Raw genomic sequence first — 18,451 nt, forward strand, 5'->3', positions numbered from 1 at the left:
GATGCAGGGCTGCGTCCTTAATAGCAGATTTATTTTCTTGTGGAAAACCGAGAGCGGCAGAGATATCAGTGGCTTATAGCCCGATGTGGTACGTTTCTATTAAAAAATAAAATAAAAAAAAACTTTGTGGGTCCGCTCTATAGTCTGGAAAATACGGCATTTGTTTCAGTGGTACTGGGATTGTATATCCTTAATTTTAGACTTTTCGTTTTTTATTTAGAACTATTGCATACCTCATATTTGAACCTCAAAGTTCATACCATGTAATTTAATAGAAATTGTGAATCACATTGGAATACTTAGTCCATTTCTCTTTGATATTAAACATATTGGGAGTTGCAGTTAAACTATTCCTTCCCTCCCCCCCTTTTGTTTTTGTAAATGAAATTTTTTAGGAAAAATATCTGGAATGCTTTTAATTATCTTTGCCATAATTTGTACATAAAAATATATTTTGTATTTATGTTCCTTTTAAGGACATGAATATGTCGCCTCATGCTTTTAATAAAATGTTTCAAATGTTTATTTGAATTGCGTTACTTCCTCCTTTCAGCAAGAGGTGCTCCACATATGATTATGTCAACATTTTCAGCAAGCTGAAAAGTTACGCCTTTTACCTACCACTTACTGAATGAGTTTGTGACGCTGGAACTGTAGAAAAGTACAGGCCAAGCCAGTTTCCGAGCTTCAGCCATCATTGCATAACCACAACTGGATTTGACTGAAAAGTATTTTTCAGTTGGTTTTTTTTAAGCATTTACTTAAAGATAATAAGCCTAGGAACTATGACACATTTTTTTATGTTGTATTTCAGATAGAATATGTGTCACTTAACTTAGTAGGTTGTAATTCCTCTTTTTAAAGTTTACTTCCGCCTTGCATAATTTCTTTACCAGACATGTCAGAACACATTTTGAATGGTTCAATTTTGCAAAGCCATTTAAACCTGATAATTGGATACACTTTCTGTACAGCTGTTAAACTTTCTGCCACAGTTTTCCCCTCAAGTTACCCTCCCTTTAGTTTCACCCCTGCTTTCTTCATTTCACCAGACATTCCCTTCCTTCCTCCCTCCCTCTCCTCATCTATTCTTCCTCCCTCTTACCCAGAATGCATTGCAGGCTGAGCAGGCTCAGCTGCACTATAAAAAGGCATCGGGTGGGGGAGGGAGGGCTGCCGTGCAGCAGGAACTGTGCAGACGGGAATCCAGGGAAAGGCAACCCCCTTTGCAGAGGGATCTAAAGCCACAGCGCGGAAGAGAGGTCAGTACAGAGGACGAAAGGCTCGGTAAAGGAAGATCGGGCAGGAATGTCTGTGTGACAACAGTTATTCTTTTGTGAGACGTCGTGCCAAATGGAGATGACGGAGATCGAAGGCAGGCAGAGTGGCCAGAGCTGTTTATGGGGATGGAAAATGAGAATAACTGAGGCTGAGTGTGTAGTTGTCATCTGCCATTTGAGGTCTACAGACCTCAAATGGCAGATGATTTTGTAAATCATTTCAAATTGGCATTTTTAGAGAATGGGATGTTTCTTTAGTGCAAAGGCATGCATTTCTGGTCATTCTTGACCAGGTATCTTAGGGATGAAATAGGGGAGGGACATTTACATAATTACCTTCTGTGTAAATACACATCAGAAACACATTCTGCCCCCCCCTTTTTTTTTTATCAATTCATAAACCATATTTTGAACTGCAACCAATAAAGGTCATTGCCAATGCAACTCACTGCAGCCATTTAATTCCACATCCATCCCTCTAAGCCCCCATAAAGGTCATTAACGACTGATTAGTGCAAGAGTGTTATTGATTCTGCTGCACATTCCAGGTACCACTTTGCGACCAGATCACAAACAAGATTTCTCTCACTCCATCCATTCACAAACATCATGGAATGCCTCAAAGTGCACTGACGTCAAAGGGTCCTTTAAAGGGGCAGCACGGCAAATTAAACTTGGAGAAAGCTTAACCAAATTGTGCACTGGAGCGTGTGCTCTGAAAAAACTGTCAACCGTGTTTTCCTGTCCAGTCTCTTGCAGAGCAGTCAGCCAGGGCTGCGTCTCCACGTGCTTAATGGGTGTCACTAAGTCCTTTAACAGCTGCAGACAACCTGGGTCTTTTTTTAGCAGGACTGACTGCATATTTAAAAGCAGCAATAAGACGTGTGGGTGTAATGTAGAGTTTTGGAGTGTCTAAGGTTATTTTTTATTTTATTTTTTTATTTTTTGCTACTTCTTTTATGGATAATGGACATTACAGATCCAACTCCTTTACATTTAACTTTATGTTACTCTCAGGGTATTTAAAATTGTTGATGGCAACAATGTAAACAATGGCTCAGAATGGTCCACTAATTTGTAATTTCACAAAACACCAGAGCATTGACCATGCTGGTTGAAGTTACCAAACAACCGAGATAACCATAATAGGCCAGAGTGGGAATCCCAAAGAGGCGCCGTGCTGACTCCGATAACAGCCCACCAGTGACATTTACTCTGACCACAGGGTCAGAGGGTGCCATCATAAAACCAGAAACCTGAGAACACAGCACCATCACTCTTTAGGTGTACGGCAAATTAAATTAGCACATAATTAAATCATTTTTGGTTGTACTTTACAGTAGATTAATTGTGTAGAACTTGTAATGCCATTCTAACACTAGTTCAAAACTTTAGTGCAAGCTGATCCAGTGCAGGAATGCTGACAACAGAGTCCAGTAACTAAGCATTGGTTAATCTAACCCAAAGCCACCATCTTCCTGTGAATGTATGTCAAGCAAGGATTTAAAGGTAATACGGTTGATAAGGTACAAACGGATATCCCAAAATTAATTAAAAAAAAAAATGTTTTAATTCTCATTTTCATGCATCTTTGCAAGCTATGAAGCCATTCTCTTCTAATCTTTTCTATTTTGTATAACCAAACTTAAAAGTTTTAATATGTTATGTTTTTGTTAGCATTAATCCTTGGCAGAGTATTTTGTCACGGCAGTGGCTTGGGGGATCCAAAGAGTTTTTCTTTTAAATTTAATTCAATGAATGTTTTCAAACAGCTTTCCAAAAAAAAAAAAAAGTTTATAACCTCATGTTAGCTGAGAGTGTTTAGTTTCTACTATCATTACCCAGAATTCATCTTTTTAAAAACGGTTTCATCATTACCTTACCTCTAGCCTTAACCTTCATCTGCAGCACTTGAAATCATAATGGCAACACTCTTTAACTGTATTCCCCATGCCTCCTCTTTTTTTTGTGTGTGTGTGTGTGTGTGTTTGTTAAAATAGATGAGGATCTACTTTTCAATCTATTGCAATTTGAATGTGTAAAAATTATTTTGGGTTGGGCACCAAAACATGACTTCTACCCTCAGGCAAACTCTCTCCTCAACCCAGCCCTGCATGGGAGTATGTCCCATTTATCTGTGGCAACGCAGAAACATGGGGTGAGGAGTTAAACACACCAGGCTGATTTGACTATCAAATTGGCAGAAATGCATAAAAGAAAGAGGTTCTGTTTTTTGTTTTTTTCAATAAAAAAAATTGCTTTTAGAATTAACAGTTTGATAATGCAGCAATAAAACCATAGGAAACCATTCATAATGTATAACTAAACATGACTGTGTGATAATCAACTCTAAATGTATGCATCTTAAATTGATTGTTAAATAATTAAAATGCACCATTCATTTGTACAAAAGGGAAAATTGCTGTTTAAAATGCAAACAGTTGCAGGAACTAGGGAAGCTCTTGGGCTAGAGACTTGGGGCAAGCTTGCACTTGAATATGCCCGCCTACATCCAACCTACTTCCTCATTCTTTTATCTGTCAGCTGCAAAGAATATTTACTAAAACTCTTCTGTGGTTACTGTTCTCTTTAGATACGCTGAGTACATAAGTACATATTGGGTAAAACTAGCAGTCCTCTGTCAGCTGAACATTAAGAGCTGGAGGTGCTGTATATTTTCCAAAGTGTCAGAATTGAAAATTAAAAAATAAAACGGTACAAAGAGTGAAAAATATACTTTATCTGAAATCCTATCATGAAATCCTTGTTGTCGTTTTTTTAAATTACATAATTATACTCTATGTTAAGATACTTAGTAGCTATCTGGTTGTACAACTAAAACTTATTTTATATGTATATTTTTCGACAAGCCATTTAGAAATCATGATACAGATGTAGGGAAAGGAGCTTTTGTCAGATCGGACTAAGATTCAGCTTTTTGACCTCCATTCACAATGCTAATGTTTGTTTAAAAAGCAACGCCGCACATCACGATTTTCACACTATTTCCATGATGAACCATAACGGGAGCTGTATCATGCTGTGAAGATTATTTTTCTTTGGCAGGAACAGGGAGGCTGGTCTGAGTTGATTGGAAGATGGCGATAAAGACGGAGCAATTTAGGGAGAGTACATGCTGTTGACGGAGAAGAACTTAAATAGACCCTTTTGCATGAGAAATATGTTAAACCTACAGGCAGAGCTGCAGTGGAAAAGCTTAGAACCAGGCAGAAACATGTGTTGAAATGGACATGGTTCAATTATGAATATGTGGGGGTTTTAATATAGATTTTTCTAGATGGCATCGATTGAATTTTCCACTGGTTGAGCAATATTGCCAAGAGTAGTATGTGAAAATGCAAGTCTTCATATGCTTACTTACCCTATAGCCAAATAATAATAAAAAAAGAAACAAAACGGCAAAAATTTCATTGCAGTGTGTATTTTGTGTTTAAAGTTTACACAAGAGGCAAAAAAGTACAATGATGTGACACTTACTACTATTACTACTAATACTACTACTACTATTAATACATTCTAAGAAGCAAAAATGCAGAACTCATGTAGAGCAAATCCTGCTTTTCCCCCCACTGTGTTTTGAGTTATATTAATGTTTCACATGTCATTGCAATTTATAACGGCACTTTTTCAATTTGTCTGGTTTTCAATTTGCAGCTTACGTCTTGCGCTCAAAACCTGCCCTCTTAGGGGTAACGTAAAACTTTAAACCTAAACTCGAGTCTATCGTATTAATTCTGCACTCTATATATCTTCAGGACCGTATGTATGAATCCAATGTGCACAATGAGTGCAAGGACAAACATCATTTCCTTAGAGAAAAAGCTAACAAATAAAAGAACAACAGAATAGTGTAAAACAACTTTAGAAACAAATCGTGTTTTCAGTTCAGTCATCGCCAAAGGAATGTCAGAATCAATAAAATAGCTGTAACGCCTTAAGGGAAACCTTATATGACCTTTAGTCTTCTGCTGCTACATTAGAAAGAGCAACCCTGAATTGATTTTGGAAACGATAGAAAAATCATCTGAGAAAAGTTATGTCAGCCAGTTCAGACTACAAAATCTATTTGTATTTTACTCTATACTGACAGTAAGGGGTAAGGAGAAGAATTAAAAAAAAAAAAAAAGAAGTGAAGTGGAAAGACTTTGCTTCCCTGCATGTTTTCCAATTATCAAGCAGCACAATGACTGGTTAGGGTTCTTGGCACCTTGAAATGTATTGCATTTTCACATTTACTTAATGGCTCTTATGTATTTATTTTTTCACAGCTGAAAGAAAACACTCCAGAGACACAACGCAATGGCAGGTAATCAATGCATCACTTTCAGTGAAGTGATAAATGCTCTACTGTATATGACCAATGAGGTGAAACTTCTTCATTTGTACTTCCATTAGTAATCTAGTGGTGTTTAAGTAAAGCAGAGCCAGACAGGAGTTTTTTTTTTTTTTTTTTTTAAAGGCCTCTATTGCCCTCTTCTGGTATTTTTATAGGTTGCAAGAAAAATCCTAACGGTCCCGTGTATTTGCGGTATTTAGTTCACATAGAAATAAATCATTATTTGAATAGAAATTATGTATTTAATTTCAATAAACATGTAAATGTGTTATGATCTAAAGCAATAAATCCGAGTTAGGGGTTTTCTCCTGCAGTGGTTAAGCTTACCACTTTCCTTTTAGTTCTCTCTTAAACCCTTGGCTGCATAGCATAATTAGATAGCAACAGTTGCCATGTCAACGCAGTTTGAGTAATGACACAAACTCACTTCAAGGCGAGCACAGCCAAAGCAGCTTGTTGCACAAGAAGACTCTTTGTTCTGCAACATTAAAAATGAAAAAAGCATCCACCTCACAAGATGGTTTGTTACCTAAATCTCTCTTTGTGGATTTAAAATTACATTTGTAGAAAAGCCACCGGTGGTTTTGTACATGTTCATAACTTCTCTTTGCAATGCTTATTGCAGACAAAATCAAGGATGCCAAAATCATCTTTGTTGTGGGTGAGTACTCTGAACCGGTCCTAACACTTCACTTGCAAGATGTTCAACTACTTGGGTTTTTTTGTTTTGTTTTGTTTGTTTGTTTGTATGCCCCCACATTGGGTTTTGTGTTGATGTCCTTAGGTGGACCTGGCTCTGGAAAGGGCACCCAGTGTGAAAAGATAGTTGCAAAGTATGGCTACACCCACTTGTCTTCTGGAGATCTGCTACGTGCTGAGGTGGCCTCCGGCTCTGAAAGGGGCAAGCAACTCCAGGCCATCATGCAGAAAGGGGAGCTTGTTCCTCTGGTAAGGACGTGACCGAGAGTTTAAAGTGGTGCCGTGAGCATTTTCTGTTAGAACCGCTACATCGTAAAGTTTCATCACCTTTTCCTGTCTGCTTTCTAGGACACAGTCTTGGACATGATTAAGGATGCCATGATCGCCAAGGCTGACGTCTCAAAGGGGTTTCTCATCGACGGCTACCCTCGTGAGGTCAAACAGGGAGAGGAGTTTGAGAAGAAGGTGAGAACATACACGGGGATTTCTTATTTATTGCTGCAGCCTTAAATCTACAGAAGTTTTGATTTCGACCTCAGATCGGCAAACCCTGCCTGCTGCTGTACGTCGATGCGAAAGCAGAAACCATGGTCAAGAGACTATTGAAGCGTGGCGAGACCAGCGGCCGCTCTGACGACAACGAAGAGACAATTAAGAAACGCCTGGACTTGTATTACAAGGCAACCGAGCCGGTCATCGCTTTCTATGAGGGCCGTGGCATTGTGAAGAAGGTGTGTACGACAAACGCGTCGTTGACTAAAAACATATAGAACGTATTTGAAACATTAGTCTCATGATGTCGTTTTTCTATTCATCTTGCAGGTGGATTCTGAGCTGGCGGTGGATGACGTCTTTGCCCAGGTTTCCAAGGCTATTGATGCACTGTAGTAAAACAACATAACTGGATGAGCTGTGTCTGGATGTTGTTTTCTTATGAGTATATGTGTGGGTTTTAAAAGGACTAAACCTGACTGGAAGACAGACTACTAATCGTAGGACCTCCACACCCCACAAGTGTTCGAATCAAATCAAATGTAAACGGCTTATTGTCATTTCGATATAATATATAATGTGCTCACAACAGTCTGAGGACAGTTCAGTGTGCTAAAGCCTTGAAACCGAGCTAAAAACACAAGACATCTATTGCGTATAAAATAACCGCCTTACTGCTATTACTATTATAATACCAACAGTAGTTCAGCGTTTTAACAGCTTGAGCCAAAAACTGTGTGCCGATCTGGTAATTCTGCTTTTATTGTTGTTGCCACTGTTTGCCTGATAACTGCAGTTTAATAAGCTCACAGAGAGATTTTCAGGATCCCTGGCAGTGGTCCGCACCCTGTCACTGCACTGCAGTGACTGCTAAACAGGCCTTGGACTGGGACACTCCAACAACCATTTCAGCTCCTGTCACTGTCCTCTTCAGGGCCCTTCGTGTGCCATATTGCAGCTGGAGTATCGCACTGAGATGCAGTTTATGCAATGATATATTAAAAAATAAAAAGATCATGGGTGTCCACCATGTAACAGACACCTTGCACAATATTTTCATATTTTTCAAAGATGCTCTACTGTATTCCTAACTTGAGGGTAGAACATTTTGTTTTTGTACAAACAGCTGGTCATTGAGCTTTGACGTTTAAATTGCTTATCATTTTCTTGTATTGTCCATTTTGGCAAACAGAACATGTTGTGCCAATGTGACATTGGCGGATAATGTGGTTACGATGAATTACAAGACAAAATCTTATTTTTATACAAACATACAATAGATCTATTCAACACATTTGCTATAAAAGAAGTTCAAAATGCATAAAAAAAACAGCCACGTCACTGCTACAATATGTCTTCTTGTGCCATTTAATGGAGACAAATTTATAAAATAAGGTTATTGTTCACATAGGCAGAACTTTTCAATTCCTTTTTTTTAGCCCATCTTAAGCTCTGCGGATATTTTGCGCCGCTTTCATTGTGACGGTATGTACACATGTGAAAGAGATCTCTATAAAGTTGTAAAAAATACAGATGTTCAATATCCTATAAAACAATGTAGTTTGATGTTAATTTTGCGGTGGTGTATGTACTGAGCTCCATCCCTAGATTCCACTTTGTACGATTTTAAACGCCACCACACTGAGATTGTTGGTAATTCTGGACAAACGCCATAAAAGGAGTCCAACACAGGAAATGCTTTCTAATAATAAACCACAACGAGGACGCTGGAGAATGCAGACACAACAGGATACAGGACACCCTGCAGCAGCCGTGGTCCAGCAGTGTTATTCCAATAACTCCTTTGAGGCCCAAATGACCAGCTGCTCTTCCTCTGCCTCTCACCTCCCTCATCTTTCTCTCACACAAACACACGTATTTCCAGTCGGGGCTGAGCCAACGCTACCGCAGGTATCCGGACTTTTCTCCAAGGACGGCTCTGATCATGACTGTGCTCTGTAGGGATGAGGAAAGGGAAAATGGCCTCTGAAGGTGGACAGGATGTGTCCGTAGGAAAGTCAATCAGAAGGAGGCGTCTGAAACGCTTTCATAAAGTCACTGAGGATGCTGCTTGAATGCCAAGAATTTTGTTCTTGCTTCATAAAGGTAGAAAACAAAGAGGACATGTTGAGCTTGCGGTGGAATTTGCCACGTACAACTGTGGAAAAACTTTGGCGTCTAGCTTGACCGACGGCTTATTAATCTCGAACAAATTTGAGACAATATCAGTCATGCATTCGAAAACATCTATAAGTCATAACACCTGATGACTTATACAGTTAGCACGCATTGTTTTTAAATGGATATTGAGATTATAACTTGCGACGTGGAAGTTATTGCAAAAGATGTTTGTTGTGCAATTACAGAATCATCTGTCGAGTCGTTGAAGTGAGACAAAACAACATACAGCAAATAGCAAGTAGCATAGAAGATGCATTTTGTCAGGGTTGCACATTTCAGTCTTTTCAAGTAGACATTTCTGAAATATCACAGGAATAGCAAACTGTTTATTATACCAGTATTACACTGACCAAACTGCTGGTGAAAAGAGATGAGAACTCTGCTTTCAGATAGGACGGCAAGGGATTGATAGTTCATTAAAATTTCATGCGGAAACGTCCACAGAAATCCACAATTTTCAGGTCTTACAAGTTGTTTTGTGGAAGATTTAAACCGCAGTTCCTTAAATAGCCACCTGAGGCGCCGATAGAGAGCATATGCTCTCTATTGCTGAACGTCTGAAAGGAAATGAAGCAGACGTCTCAAAAAAAGAAAAAAGAAAAAAGAAAGCAATGCAAATGAAGTAAAAGGAGGGGAAATATAGGGTAAAGTTTTTATTTACATTGTTTTTTGAAGTAGTATAAATTTATTTAGAACCACATCAGTAATCAAATGAAAGAAAAAAAAATAGTACCATTGGAGAGATCAAAACATTTTATGATTCAAGATTTAGTGACTTGATGATTAGCCTAAATCTTTGAGAATGAAAGGCCTCCTTGCAACCACTCTTATCTTTAGTTCCCTTCAATTTCCTTGTTTGTTCTATGTTGTAAAGCTCTGAAAAATATATTGCATAACACAGGGGGCTCACATGCAAAGAGAAACAAAGTGATTACATTTCTGAATATTGAACTTCAGTTTTGCTTTTGTCAGAAATCGTTCTCAGGTCTTCGTTTCATAGTTCAAGCCTACAAGTAAAATGCAAAACAGGAAATTGAGGAACAAAAACAAAAAAGTTTAATATTTAAATTAGTCAGGCAACAGAAAAAAAAATAAATGAAAAGGATTAGCTTGGTGCCAGTTCAGGATTAAAGTGAAGATACTGACTCTTCCTGTGGGTTAGATAGAAATTTCATGTGATAATGTTTTGACTGCCCTTTTAGAGGGAAAAAAAAAGAGTAATATTTTATAATGTTCTTCATCAGNAAAAAAAACTTTGTGGGTCCGCTCTATAGTCTGGAAAATACGGCATTTGTTTCAGTGGTACTGGGATTGTATATCCTTAATTTTAGACTTTTCGTTTTTTATTTAGAACTATTGCATACCTCATATTTGAACCTCAAAGTTCATACCATGTAATTTAATAGAAATTGTGAATCACATTGGAATACTTAGTCCATTTCTCTTTGATATTAAACATATTGGGAGTTGCAGTTAAACTATTCCTTCCCTCCCCCCCTTTTGTTTTTGTAAATGAAATTTTTTAGGAAAAATATCTGGAATGCTTTTAATTATCTTTGCCATAATTTGTATATAAAAATATATTTTGTATTTATGTTCCTTTTAAGGACATGAATATGTCGCCTCATGCTTTTAATAAAATGTTTCAAATGTTTATTTGAATTGCGTTACTTCCTCCTTTCAGCAAGAGGTGCTCCACATACGATTATGTCAACATTTTCAGCAAGCTGAAAAGTTACGCCTTTCACCTACCACTTACTGAATGAGTTTGTGACGCTGGAACTGTAGAAAAGTACAGGCCAAACCAGTTTCCTATCTTCAGCCATCATTGCATAACCACAACTGGATTTGACTGAAAAGTATTTTTCAGTTGGTTTTTTTTAAGCATTTACTTAAAGATAATAAGCCTAGGAACTATGACACATTTTTTTATGTTGTATTTCAGATAGAATATGTGTCACTTAACTTAGTAGGTTGTAATTCCTCTTTTTAAAGTTTACTTCCGCCTTGCATAATTTCTTTACCAGACATGTCAGAACATATTTTGAATGGTTCAATTTTGCAAAGCCATTTAAACCTGATAATTGGATACACTTTCTGTACAGCTGTTAAACTTTCTGCCACAGTTTTCCCCTCAAGTTACCCTCCCTTTAGTTTCACCCCTGCTTTCTTCATTTCACCAGACATTCCCTTCCTTCCTCCCTCCCTCCCCTCATCTATTCTTCCTCCCTCTTACCCAGAATGCATTGCAGGCTGAGCAGGCTCAGCTGCACTATAAAAAGGCATCGGGTGGGGGAGGGAGGGCTGCCGTGCAGCAGGAACTGTGCAGACGGGAATCCAGGGAAAGGCAACCCCCTTTGCAGAGGGATCTAAAGCCACAGCGCGGAAGAGAGGTCAGTACAGAGGACGAAAGGCTCGGTAAAGGAAGATCGGGCAGGAATGTCTGTGTGACAACAGTTATTCTTTTGTGAGACGTCGTGCCAAATGGAGATGACGGAGATCGAAGGCAGGCAGAGTGGCCAGAGCTGTTTATGGGGATGGAAAATGAGAATAACTGAGGCTGAGTGTGTAGTTGTCATCTGCCATTTGAGGTCTACAGACCTCAAATGGCAGATGATTTTGTAAATCATTTCAAATTGGCATTTTTAGAGAATGGGATGTTTCTTTAGTGCAAAGGCATGCATTTCTGGTCATTCTTGACCAGGTATCTTAGGGATGAAATAGGGGAGGGACATTTACATAATTACCTTCTGTGTAAATACACATCAGAAACACATTCTGCCCCCCCCTTTTTTTTTTATCAATTCATAAACCATATTTTGAACTGCAACCAATAAAGGTCATTGCCAATGCAACTCACTGCAGCCATTTAATTCCACATCCATCCCTCTAAGCCCCCATAAAGGTCATTAACGACTGATTAGTGCAAGAGTGTTATTGATTCTGCTGCACATTCCAGGTACCACTTTGCGACCAGATCACAAACAAGATTTCTCTCACTCCATCCATTCACAAACATCATGGAATGCCTCAAAGTGCACTGACGTCAAAGGGTCCTTTAAAGGGGCAGCACGGCAAATTAAACTTGGAGAAAGCTTAACCAAATTGTGCACTGGAGCGTGTGCTCTGAAAAAACTGTCAACCGTGTTTTCCTGTCCAGTCTCTTGCAGAGCAGTCAGCCAGGGCTGCGTCTCCACGTGCTTAATGGGTGTCACTAAGTCCTTTAACAGCTGCAGACAACCTGGGTCTTTTTTTAGCAGGACTGACTGCATATTTAAAAGCAGCAATAAGACGTGTGGGTGTAATGTAGAGTTTTGGAGTGTCTAAGGTTATTTTTTATTTTATTTTTTTATTTTTTGCTACTTCTTTTATGGATAATGGACATTACAGATCCAACTCCTTTACATTTAACTTTATGTTACTCTCAGGGTATTTAAAATTGTTGATGGCAACAATGTAAACAATGGCTCAGAATGGTCCACTAATTTGTAATTTCACAAAACACCAGAGCATTGACCATGCTGGTTGAAGTTACCAAACAACCGAGATAACCATAATAGGCCAGAGTGGGAATCCCAAAGAGGCGCCGTGCTGACTCCGATAACAGCCCACCAGTGACATTTACTCTGACCACAGGGTCAGAGGGTGCCATCATAAAACCAGAAACCTGAGAACACAGCACCATCACTCTTTAGGTGTACGGCAAATTAAATTAGCACATAATTAAATCATTTTTGGTTGTACTTTACAGTAGATTAATTGTGTAGAACTTGTAATGCCATTCTAACACTAGTTCAAAACTTTAGTGCAAGCTGATCCAGTGCAGGAATGCTGACAACAGAGTCCAGTAACTAAGCATTGGTTAATCTAACCCAAAGCCACCATCTTCCTGTGAATGTATGTCAAGCAAGGATTTAAAGGTAATACGGTTGATAAGGTACAAACGGATATCCCAAAATTAATTAAAAAAAAAAATGTTTTAATTCTCATTTTCATGCATCTTTGCAAGCTATGAAGCCATTCTCTTCTAATCTTTTCTATTTTGTATAACCAAACTTAAAAGTTTTAATATGTTATGTTTTTGTTAGCATTAATCCTTGGCAGAGTATTTTGTCACGGCAGTGGCTTGGGGGATCCAAAGAGTTTTTCTTTTAAATTTAATTCAATGAATGTTTTCAAACAGCTTTCCAAAAAAAAAAAAAAGTTTATAACCTCATGTTAGCTGAGAGTGTTTAGTTTCTACTATCATTACCCAGAATTCATCTTTTTAAAAACGGTTTCATCATTACCTTACCTCTAGCCTTAACCTTCATCTGCAGCACTTGAAATCATAATGGCAACACTCTTTAACTGTATTCCCCATGCCTCCTCTTTTTTTTGTGTGTGTGTGTGTGTGTGTTTGTTAAAATAGATGAGGATCTACTTTTCAATCTATTGCAATTTGAATGTGTAAAAATTATTTTGGGTTGGGCACCAAAACATGACTTCTACCCTCAGGCAAACTCTCTCCTCAACCCAGCCCTGCATGGGAGTATGTCCCATTTATCTGTGGCAACGCAGAAACATGGGGTGAGGAGTTAAACACACCAGGCTGATTTGACTATCAAATTGGCAGAAATGCATAAAAGAAAGAGGTTCTGTTTTTTGTTTTTTTCAATAAAAAAAATTGCTTTTAGAATTAACAGTTTGATAATGCAGCAATAAAACCATAGGAAACCATTCATAATGTATAACTAAACATGACTGTGTGATAATCAACTCTAAATGTATGCATCTTAAATTGATTGTTAAATAATTAAAATGCACCATTCATTTGTACAAAAGGGAAAATTGCTGTTTAAAATGCAAACAGTTGCAGGAACTAGGGAAGCTCTTGGGCTAGAGACTTGGGGCAAGCTTGCACTTGAATATGCCCGCCTACATCCAACCTACTTCCTCATTCTTTTATCTGTCAGCTGCAAAGAATATTTACTAAAACTCTTCTGTGGTTACTGTTCTCTTTAGATACGCTGAGTACATAAGTACATATTGGGTAAAACTAGCAGTCCTCTGTCAGCTGAACATTAAGAGCTGGAGGTGCTGTGTATTTTCCAAAGTGGCAGAATTGAAAATTAAAAAATAAAACGGTACAAAGAGTGAAAAATATACTTTATCTGAAATCCTATCATGAAATCCTTGTTGTCGTTTTTTTAAATTACATAATTATACTCTATGTTAAGATACTTAGTAGCTATCTGGTTGTACAACTAAAACTTATTTTATATGTATATTTTTCGACAAGCCATTTAGAAATCATGATACAGATGTAGGGAAAGGAGCTTTTGTCAGATCGGACTAAGATTCAGCTTTTTGACCTCCATTCACAATGCTAATGTTTGTTTAAAAAGCAACGCCGCACATCACGATTTTCACACTATTTCCATGATGAACCATAACGGGAGCTGTATCATGCTGTGAAGATTATTTTTCTTTGGCAGGAACAGGGAGGCTGGTCTGAGTTGATTGGAAGATGGCGATAAAGACGGAGCAATTTAGGGAGAGTACATGCTGTTGACGGAGAAGAACTTAAATAGACCCTTTTGCATGAGAAATATGTTAAACCTACAGGCAGAGCTGCAGTGGAAAAGCTTAGAACCAGGCAGAAACATGTGTTGAAATGGACATGGTTCAATTATGAATATGTGGGGGTTTTAATATAGATTTTTCTAGATGGCATCGATTGAATTTTCCACTGGTTGAGCAATATTGCCAAGAGTAGTATGTGAAAATGCAAGTCTTCATATGCTTACTTACCCTATAGCCAAATAATAATAAAAAAAGAAACAAAACGGCAAAAATTTCATTGCAGTGTGTATTTTGTGTTTAAAGTTTACACAAGAGGCAAAAAAGTACAATGATGTGACACTTACTACTATTACTACTAATACTACTACTACTATTAATACATTCTAAGAAGCAAAAATGCAGAACTCATGTAGAGCAAATCCTGCTTTTCCCCCCACTGTGTTTTGAGTTATATTAATGTTTCACATGTCATTGCAATTTATAACGGCACTTTTTCAATTTGTCTGGTTTTCAATTTGCAGCTTACGTCTTGCGCTCAAAACCTGCCCTCTTAGGGGTAACGTAAAACTTTAAACCTAAACTCGAGTCTATCGTATTAATTCTGCACTCTATATATCTTCAGGACCGTATGTATGAATCCAATGTGCACAATGAGTGCAAGGACAAACATCATTTCCTTAGAGAAAAAGCTAACAAATAAAAGAACAACAGAATAGTGTAAAACAACTTTAGAAACAAATCGTGTTTTCAGTTCAGTCATCGCCAAAGGAATGTCAGAATCAATAAAATAGCTGTAACGCCTTAAGGGAAACCTTATATGACCTTTAGTCTTCTGCTGCTACATTAGAAAGAGCAACCCTGAATTGATTTTGGAAACGATAGAAAAATCATCTGAGAAAAGTTATGTCAGCCAGTTCAGACTACAAAATCTATTTGTATTTTACTCTATACTGACAGTAAGGGGTAAGGAGAAGAATTAAAAAAAAAAAAAAAGAAGTGAAGTGGAAAGACTTTGCTTCCCTGCATGTTTTCCAATTATCAAGCAGCACAATGACTGGTTAGGGTTCTTGGCACCTTGAAATGTATTGCATTTTCACATTTACTTAATGGCTCTTATGTATTTATTTTTTCACAGCTGAAAGAAAACACTCCAGAGACACAACGCAATGGCAGGTAATCAATGCATCACTTTCAGTGAAGTGATAAATGCTCTACTGTATATGACCAATGAGGTGAAACTTCTTCATTTGTACTTCCATTAGTAATCTAGTGGTGTTTAAGTAAAGCAGAGCCAGACAGGAGTTTTTTTTTTTTTTTTTTTTAAAGGCCTCTATTGCCCTCTTCTGGTATTTTTATAGGTTGCAAGAAAAATCCTAACGGTCCCGTGTATTTGCGGTATTTAGTTCACATAGAAATAAATCATTATTTGAATAGAAATTATGTATTTAATTTCAATAAACATGTAAATGTGTTATGATCTAAAGCAATAAATCCGAGTTAGGGGTTTTCTCCTGCAGTGGTTAAGCTTACCACTTTCCTTTTAGTTCTCTCTTAAACCCTTGGCTGCATAGCATAATTAGATAGCAACAGTTGCCATGTCAACGCAGTTTGAGTAATGACACAAACTCACTTCAAGGCGAGCACAGCCAAAGCAGCTTGTTGCACAAGAAGACTCTTTGTTCTGCAACATTAAAAATGAAAAAAGCATCCACCTCACAAGATGGTTTGTTACCTAAATCTCTCTTTGTGGATTTAAAATTACATTTGTAGAAAAGCCACCGGTGGTTTTGTACATGTTCATAACTTCTCTTTGCAATGCTTATTGCAGACAAAATCAAGGATGCCAAAATCATCTTTGTTGTGGGTGAGTACTCTGAACCGGTCCTAACACTTCACTTGCAAGATGTTCAACTACTTGGGTTTTTTTGTTTTGTTTTGTTTGTTTGTTTGTATGCCCCCACATTGGGTTTTGTGTTGATGTCCTTAGGTGGACCTGGCTCTGGAAAGGGCACCCAGTGTGAAAAGATAGTTGCAAAGTATGGCTACACCCACTTGTCTTCTGGAGATCTGCTACGTGCTGAGGTGGCCTCCGGCTCTGAAAGGGGCAAGCAACTCCAGGCCATCATGCAGAAAGGGGAGCTTGTTCCTCTGGTAAGGACGTGACCGAGAGTTTAAAGTGGTGCCGTGAGCATTTTCTGTTAGAACCGCTACATCGTAAAGTTTCATCACCTTTTCCTGTCTGCTTTCTAGGACACAGTCTTGGACATGATTAAGGATGCCATGATCGCCAAGGCTGACGTCTCAAAGGGGTTTCTCATCGACGGCTACCCTCGTGAGGTCAAACAGGGAGAGGAGTTTGAGAAGAAGGTGAGAACATACACGGGGATTTCTTATTTATTGCTGCAGCCTTAAATCTACAGAAGTTTTGATTTCGACCTCAGATCGGCAAACCCTGCCTGCTGCTGTACGTCGATGCGAAAGCAGAAACCATGGTCAAGAGACTATTGAAGCGTGGCGAGACCAGCGGCCGCTCTGACGACAACGAAGAGACAATTAAGAAACGCCTGGACTTGTATTACAAGGCAACCGAGCCGGTCATCGCTTTCTATGAGGGCCGTGGCATTGTGAAGAAGGTGTGTACGACAAACGCGTCGTTGACTAAAAACATATAGAACGTATTTGAAACATTAGTCTCATGATGTCGTTTTTCTATTCATCTTGCAGGTGGATTCTGAGCTGGCGGTGGATGACGTCTTTGCCCAGGTTTCCAAGGCTATTGATGCACTGTAGTAAAACAACATAACTGGATGAGCTGTGTCTGGATGTTGTTTTCTTATGAGTATATGTGTGGGTTTTAAAAGGACTAAACCTGACTGGAAGACAGACTACTAATCGTAGGACCTCCACACCCCACAAGTGTTCGAATCAAATCAAATGTAAACGGCTTATTGTCATTTCGATATAATATATAATGTGCTCACAACAGTCTGAGGACAGTTCAGTGTGCTAAAGCCTTGAAACCGAGCTAAAAACACAAGACATCTATTGCGTATAAAATAACCGCCTTACTGCTATTACTATTATAATACCAACAGTAGTTCAGCGTTTTAACAGCTTGAGCCAAAAACTGTGTGCCGATCTGGTAATTCTGCTTTTATTGTTGTTGCCACTGTTTGCCTGATAACTGCAGTTTAATAAGCTCACAGAGAGATTTTCAGGATCCCTGGCAGTGGTCCGCACCCTGTCACTGCACTGCAGTGACTGCTAAACAGGCCTTGGACTGGGACACTCCAACAACCATTTCAGCTCCTGTCACTGTCCTCTTCAGGGCCCTTCGTGTGCCATATTGCAGCTGGAGTATCGCACTGAGATGCAGTTTATGCAATGATATATTAAAAAATAAAAAGATCATGGGTGTCCACCATGTAACAGACACCTTGCACAATATTTTCATATTTTTCAAAGATGCTCTACTGTATTCCTAACTTGAGGGTAGAACATTTTGTTTTTGTACAAACAGCTGGTCATTGAGCTTTGACGTTTAAATTGCTTATCATTTTCTTGTATTGTCCATTTTGGCAAACAGAACATGTTGTGCCAATGTGACATTGGCGGATAATGTGGTTACGATGAATTACAAGACAAAATCTTATTTTTATACAAACATACAATAGATCTATTCAACACATTTGCTATAAAAGAAGTTCAAAATGCATAAAAAAAACAGCCACGTCACTGCTACAATATGTCTTCTTGTGCCATTTAATGGAGACAAATTTATAAAATAAGGTTATTGTTCACATAGGCAGAACTTTTCAATTCCTTTTTTTTAGCCCATCTTAAGCTCTGCGGATATTTTGCGCCGCTTTCATTGTGA

At 38.3% G+C, this 18,451-nt stretch overlaps 2 protein-coding genes across 4 annotated transcripts; both read left to right on the top strand.

Annotated features, from left to right (window-relative positions):
- The first annotated feature begins 1,160 nt into the window (after positions 1 to 1,160).
- Positions 1,161 to 7,828, top strand: LOC103142776 (adenylate kinase isoenzyme 1). 2 transcript variants are annotated; one of them, XM_007558995.2, is made up of 7 exons: positions 1,161 to 1,262; positions 5,570 to 5,607; positions 6,263 to 6,298; positions 6,422 to 6,585; positions 6,685 to 6,801; positions 6,876 to 7,067; positions 7,159 to 7,828. In XM_007558995.2, the coding sequence occupies exons 2-7, from the start codon at positions 5,601 to 5,603 to the stop codon at positions 7,222 to 7,224; spliced, it is 582 nt and encodes a 193-aa protein (XP_007559057.1). In that variant the 5' UTR covers positions 1,161 to 1,262; positions 5,570 to 5,600; the 3' UTR covers positions 7,225 to 7,828. The 2 variants fall into 2 exon arrangements, with proteins under 2 accessions (XP_007559057.1, XP_016530268.1); XM_016674782.1 differs by lacking the exons at positions 1,161 to 1,262; positions 5,570 to 5,607 and adding an exon at positions 6,067 to 6,157.
- Positions 7,829 to 11,297: 3,469 nt separating this feature from the next.
- LOC103142775 (adenylate kinase isoenzyme 1) lies at positions 11,298 to 17,968 on the top strand. Of its 2 annotated transcripts, XM_007558994.2 has the most exons (7): positions 11,298 to 11,402; positions 15,710 to 15,747; positions 16,403 to 16,438; positions 16,562 to 16,725; positions 16,825 to 16,941; positions 17,016 to 17,207; positions 17,299 to 17,968. In XM_007558994.2, exons 2-7 carry the CDS (start codon positions 15,741 to 15,743, stop codon positions 17,362 to 17,364), a joined length of 582 nt encoding a protein of 193 aa, XP_007559056.1. In that variant the 5' UTR covers positions 11,298 to 11,402; positions 15,710 to 15,740; the 3' UTR covers positions 17,365 to 17,968. The 2 variants fall into 2 exon arrangements, with proteins under 2 accessions (XP_007559056.1, XP_016530269.1); XM_016674783.1 differs by lacking the exons at positions 11,298 to 11,402; positions 15,710 to 15,747 and adding an exon at positions 16,207 to 16,297.
- Positions 17,969 to 18,451: the final 483 nt, after the last annotated feature.

The sequence above is a fragment of the Poecilia formosa genome, unplaced genomic scaffold (genome assembly GCF_000485575.1).
Source record: "Poecilia formosa unplaced genomic scaffold, Poecilia_formosa-5.1.2 Scaffold100, whole genome shotgun sequence".
NCBI classification, from domain to species: domain Eukaryota; kingdom Metazoa; phylum Chordata; class Actinopteri; order Cyprinodontiformes; family Poeciliidae; genus Poecilia; species Poecilia formosa.

Bases quoted from the DNA above. Each gene is read 5' to 3' on its own strand.
- LOC103142775 (XM_016674783.1), top strand. From the start codon at position 16,270: ATGAAAAAAGCATCCACCTCACAAGATG. The intron at 16,726-16,824 runs GTAAGGACGTGA...TCTGCTTTCTAG, and splicing joins AAGGGGAGCTTGTTCCTCTG to GACACAGTCTTGGACATGAT. The intron at 17,208-17,298 runs GTGTGTACGACA...TTCATCTTGCAG, and splicing joins GCCGTGGCATTGTGAAGAAG to GTGGATTCTGAGCTGGCGGT.
- LOC103142776 (XM_016674782.1), top strand. From the start codon at position 6,130: ATGAAAAAAGCATCCACCTCACAAGATG. The intron at 6,299-6,421 runs GTGAGTACTCTG...TGATGTCCTTAG, and splicing joins CAAAATCATCTTTGTTGTGG to GTGGACCTGGCTCTGGAAAG. The intron at 6,802-6,875 runs GTGAGAACATAC...TTTCGACCTCAG, and splicing joins GAGAGGAGTTTGAGAAGAAG to ATCGGCAAACCCTGCCTGCT.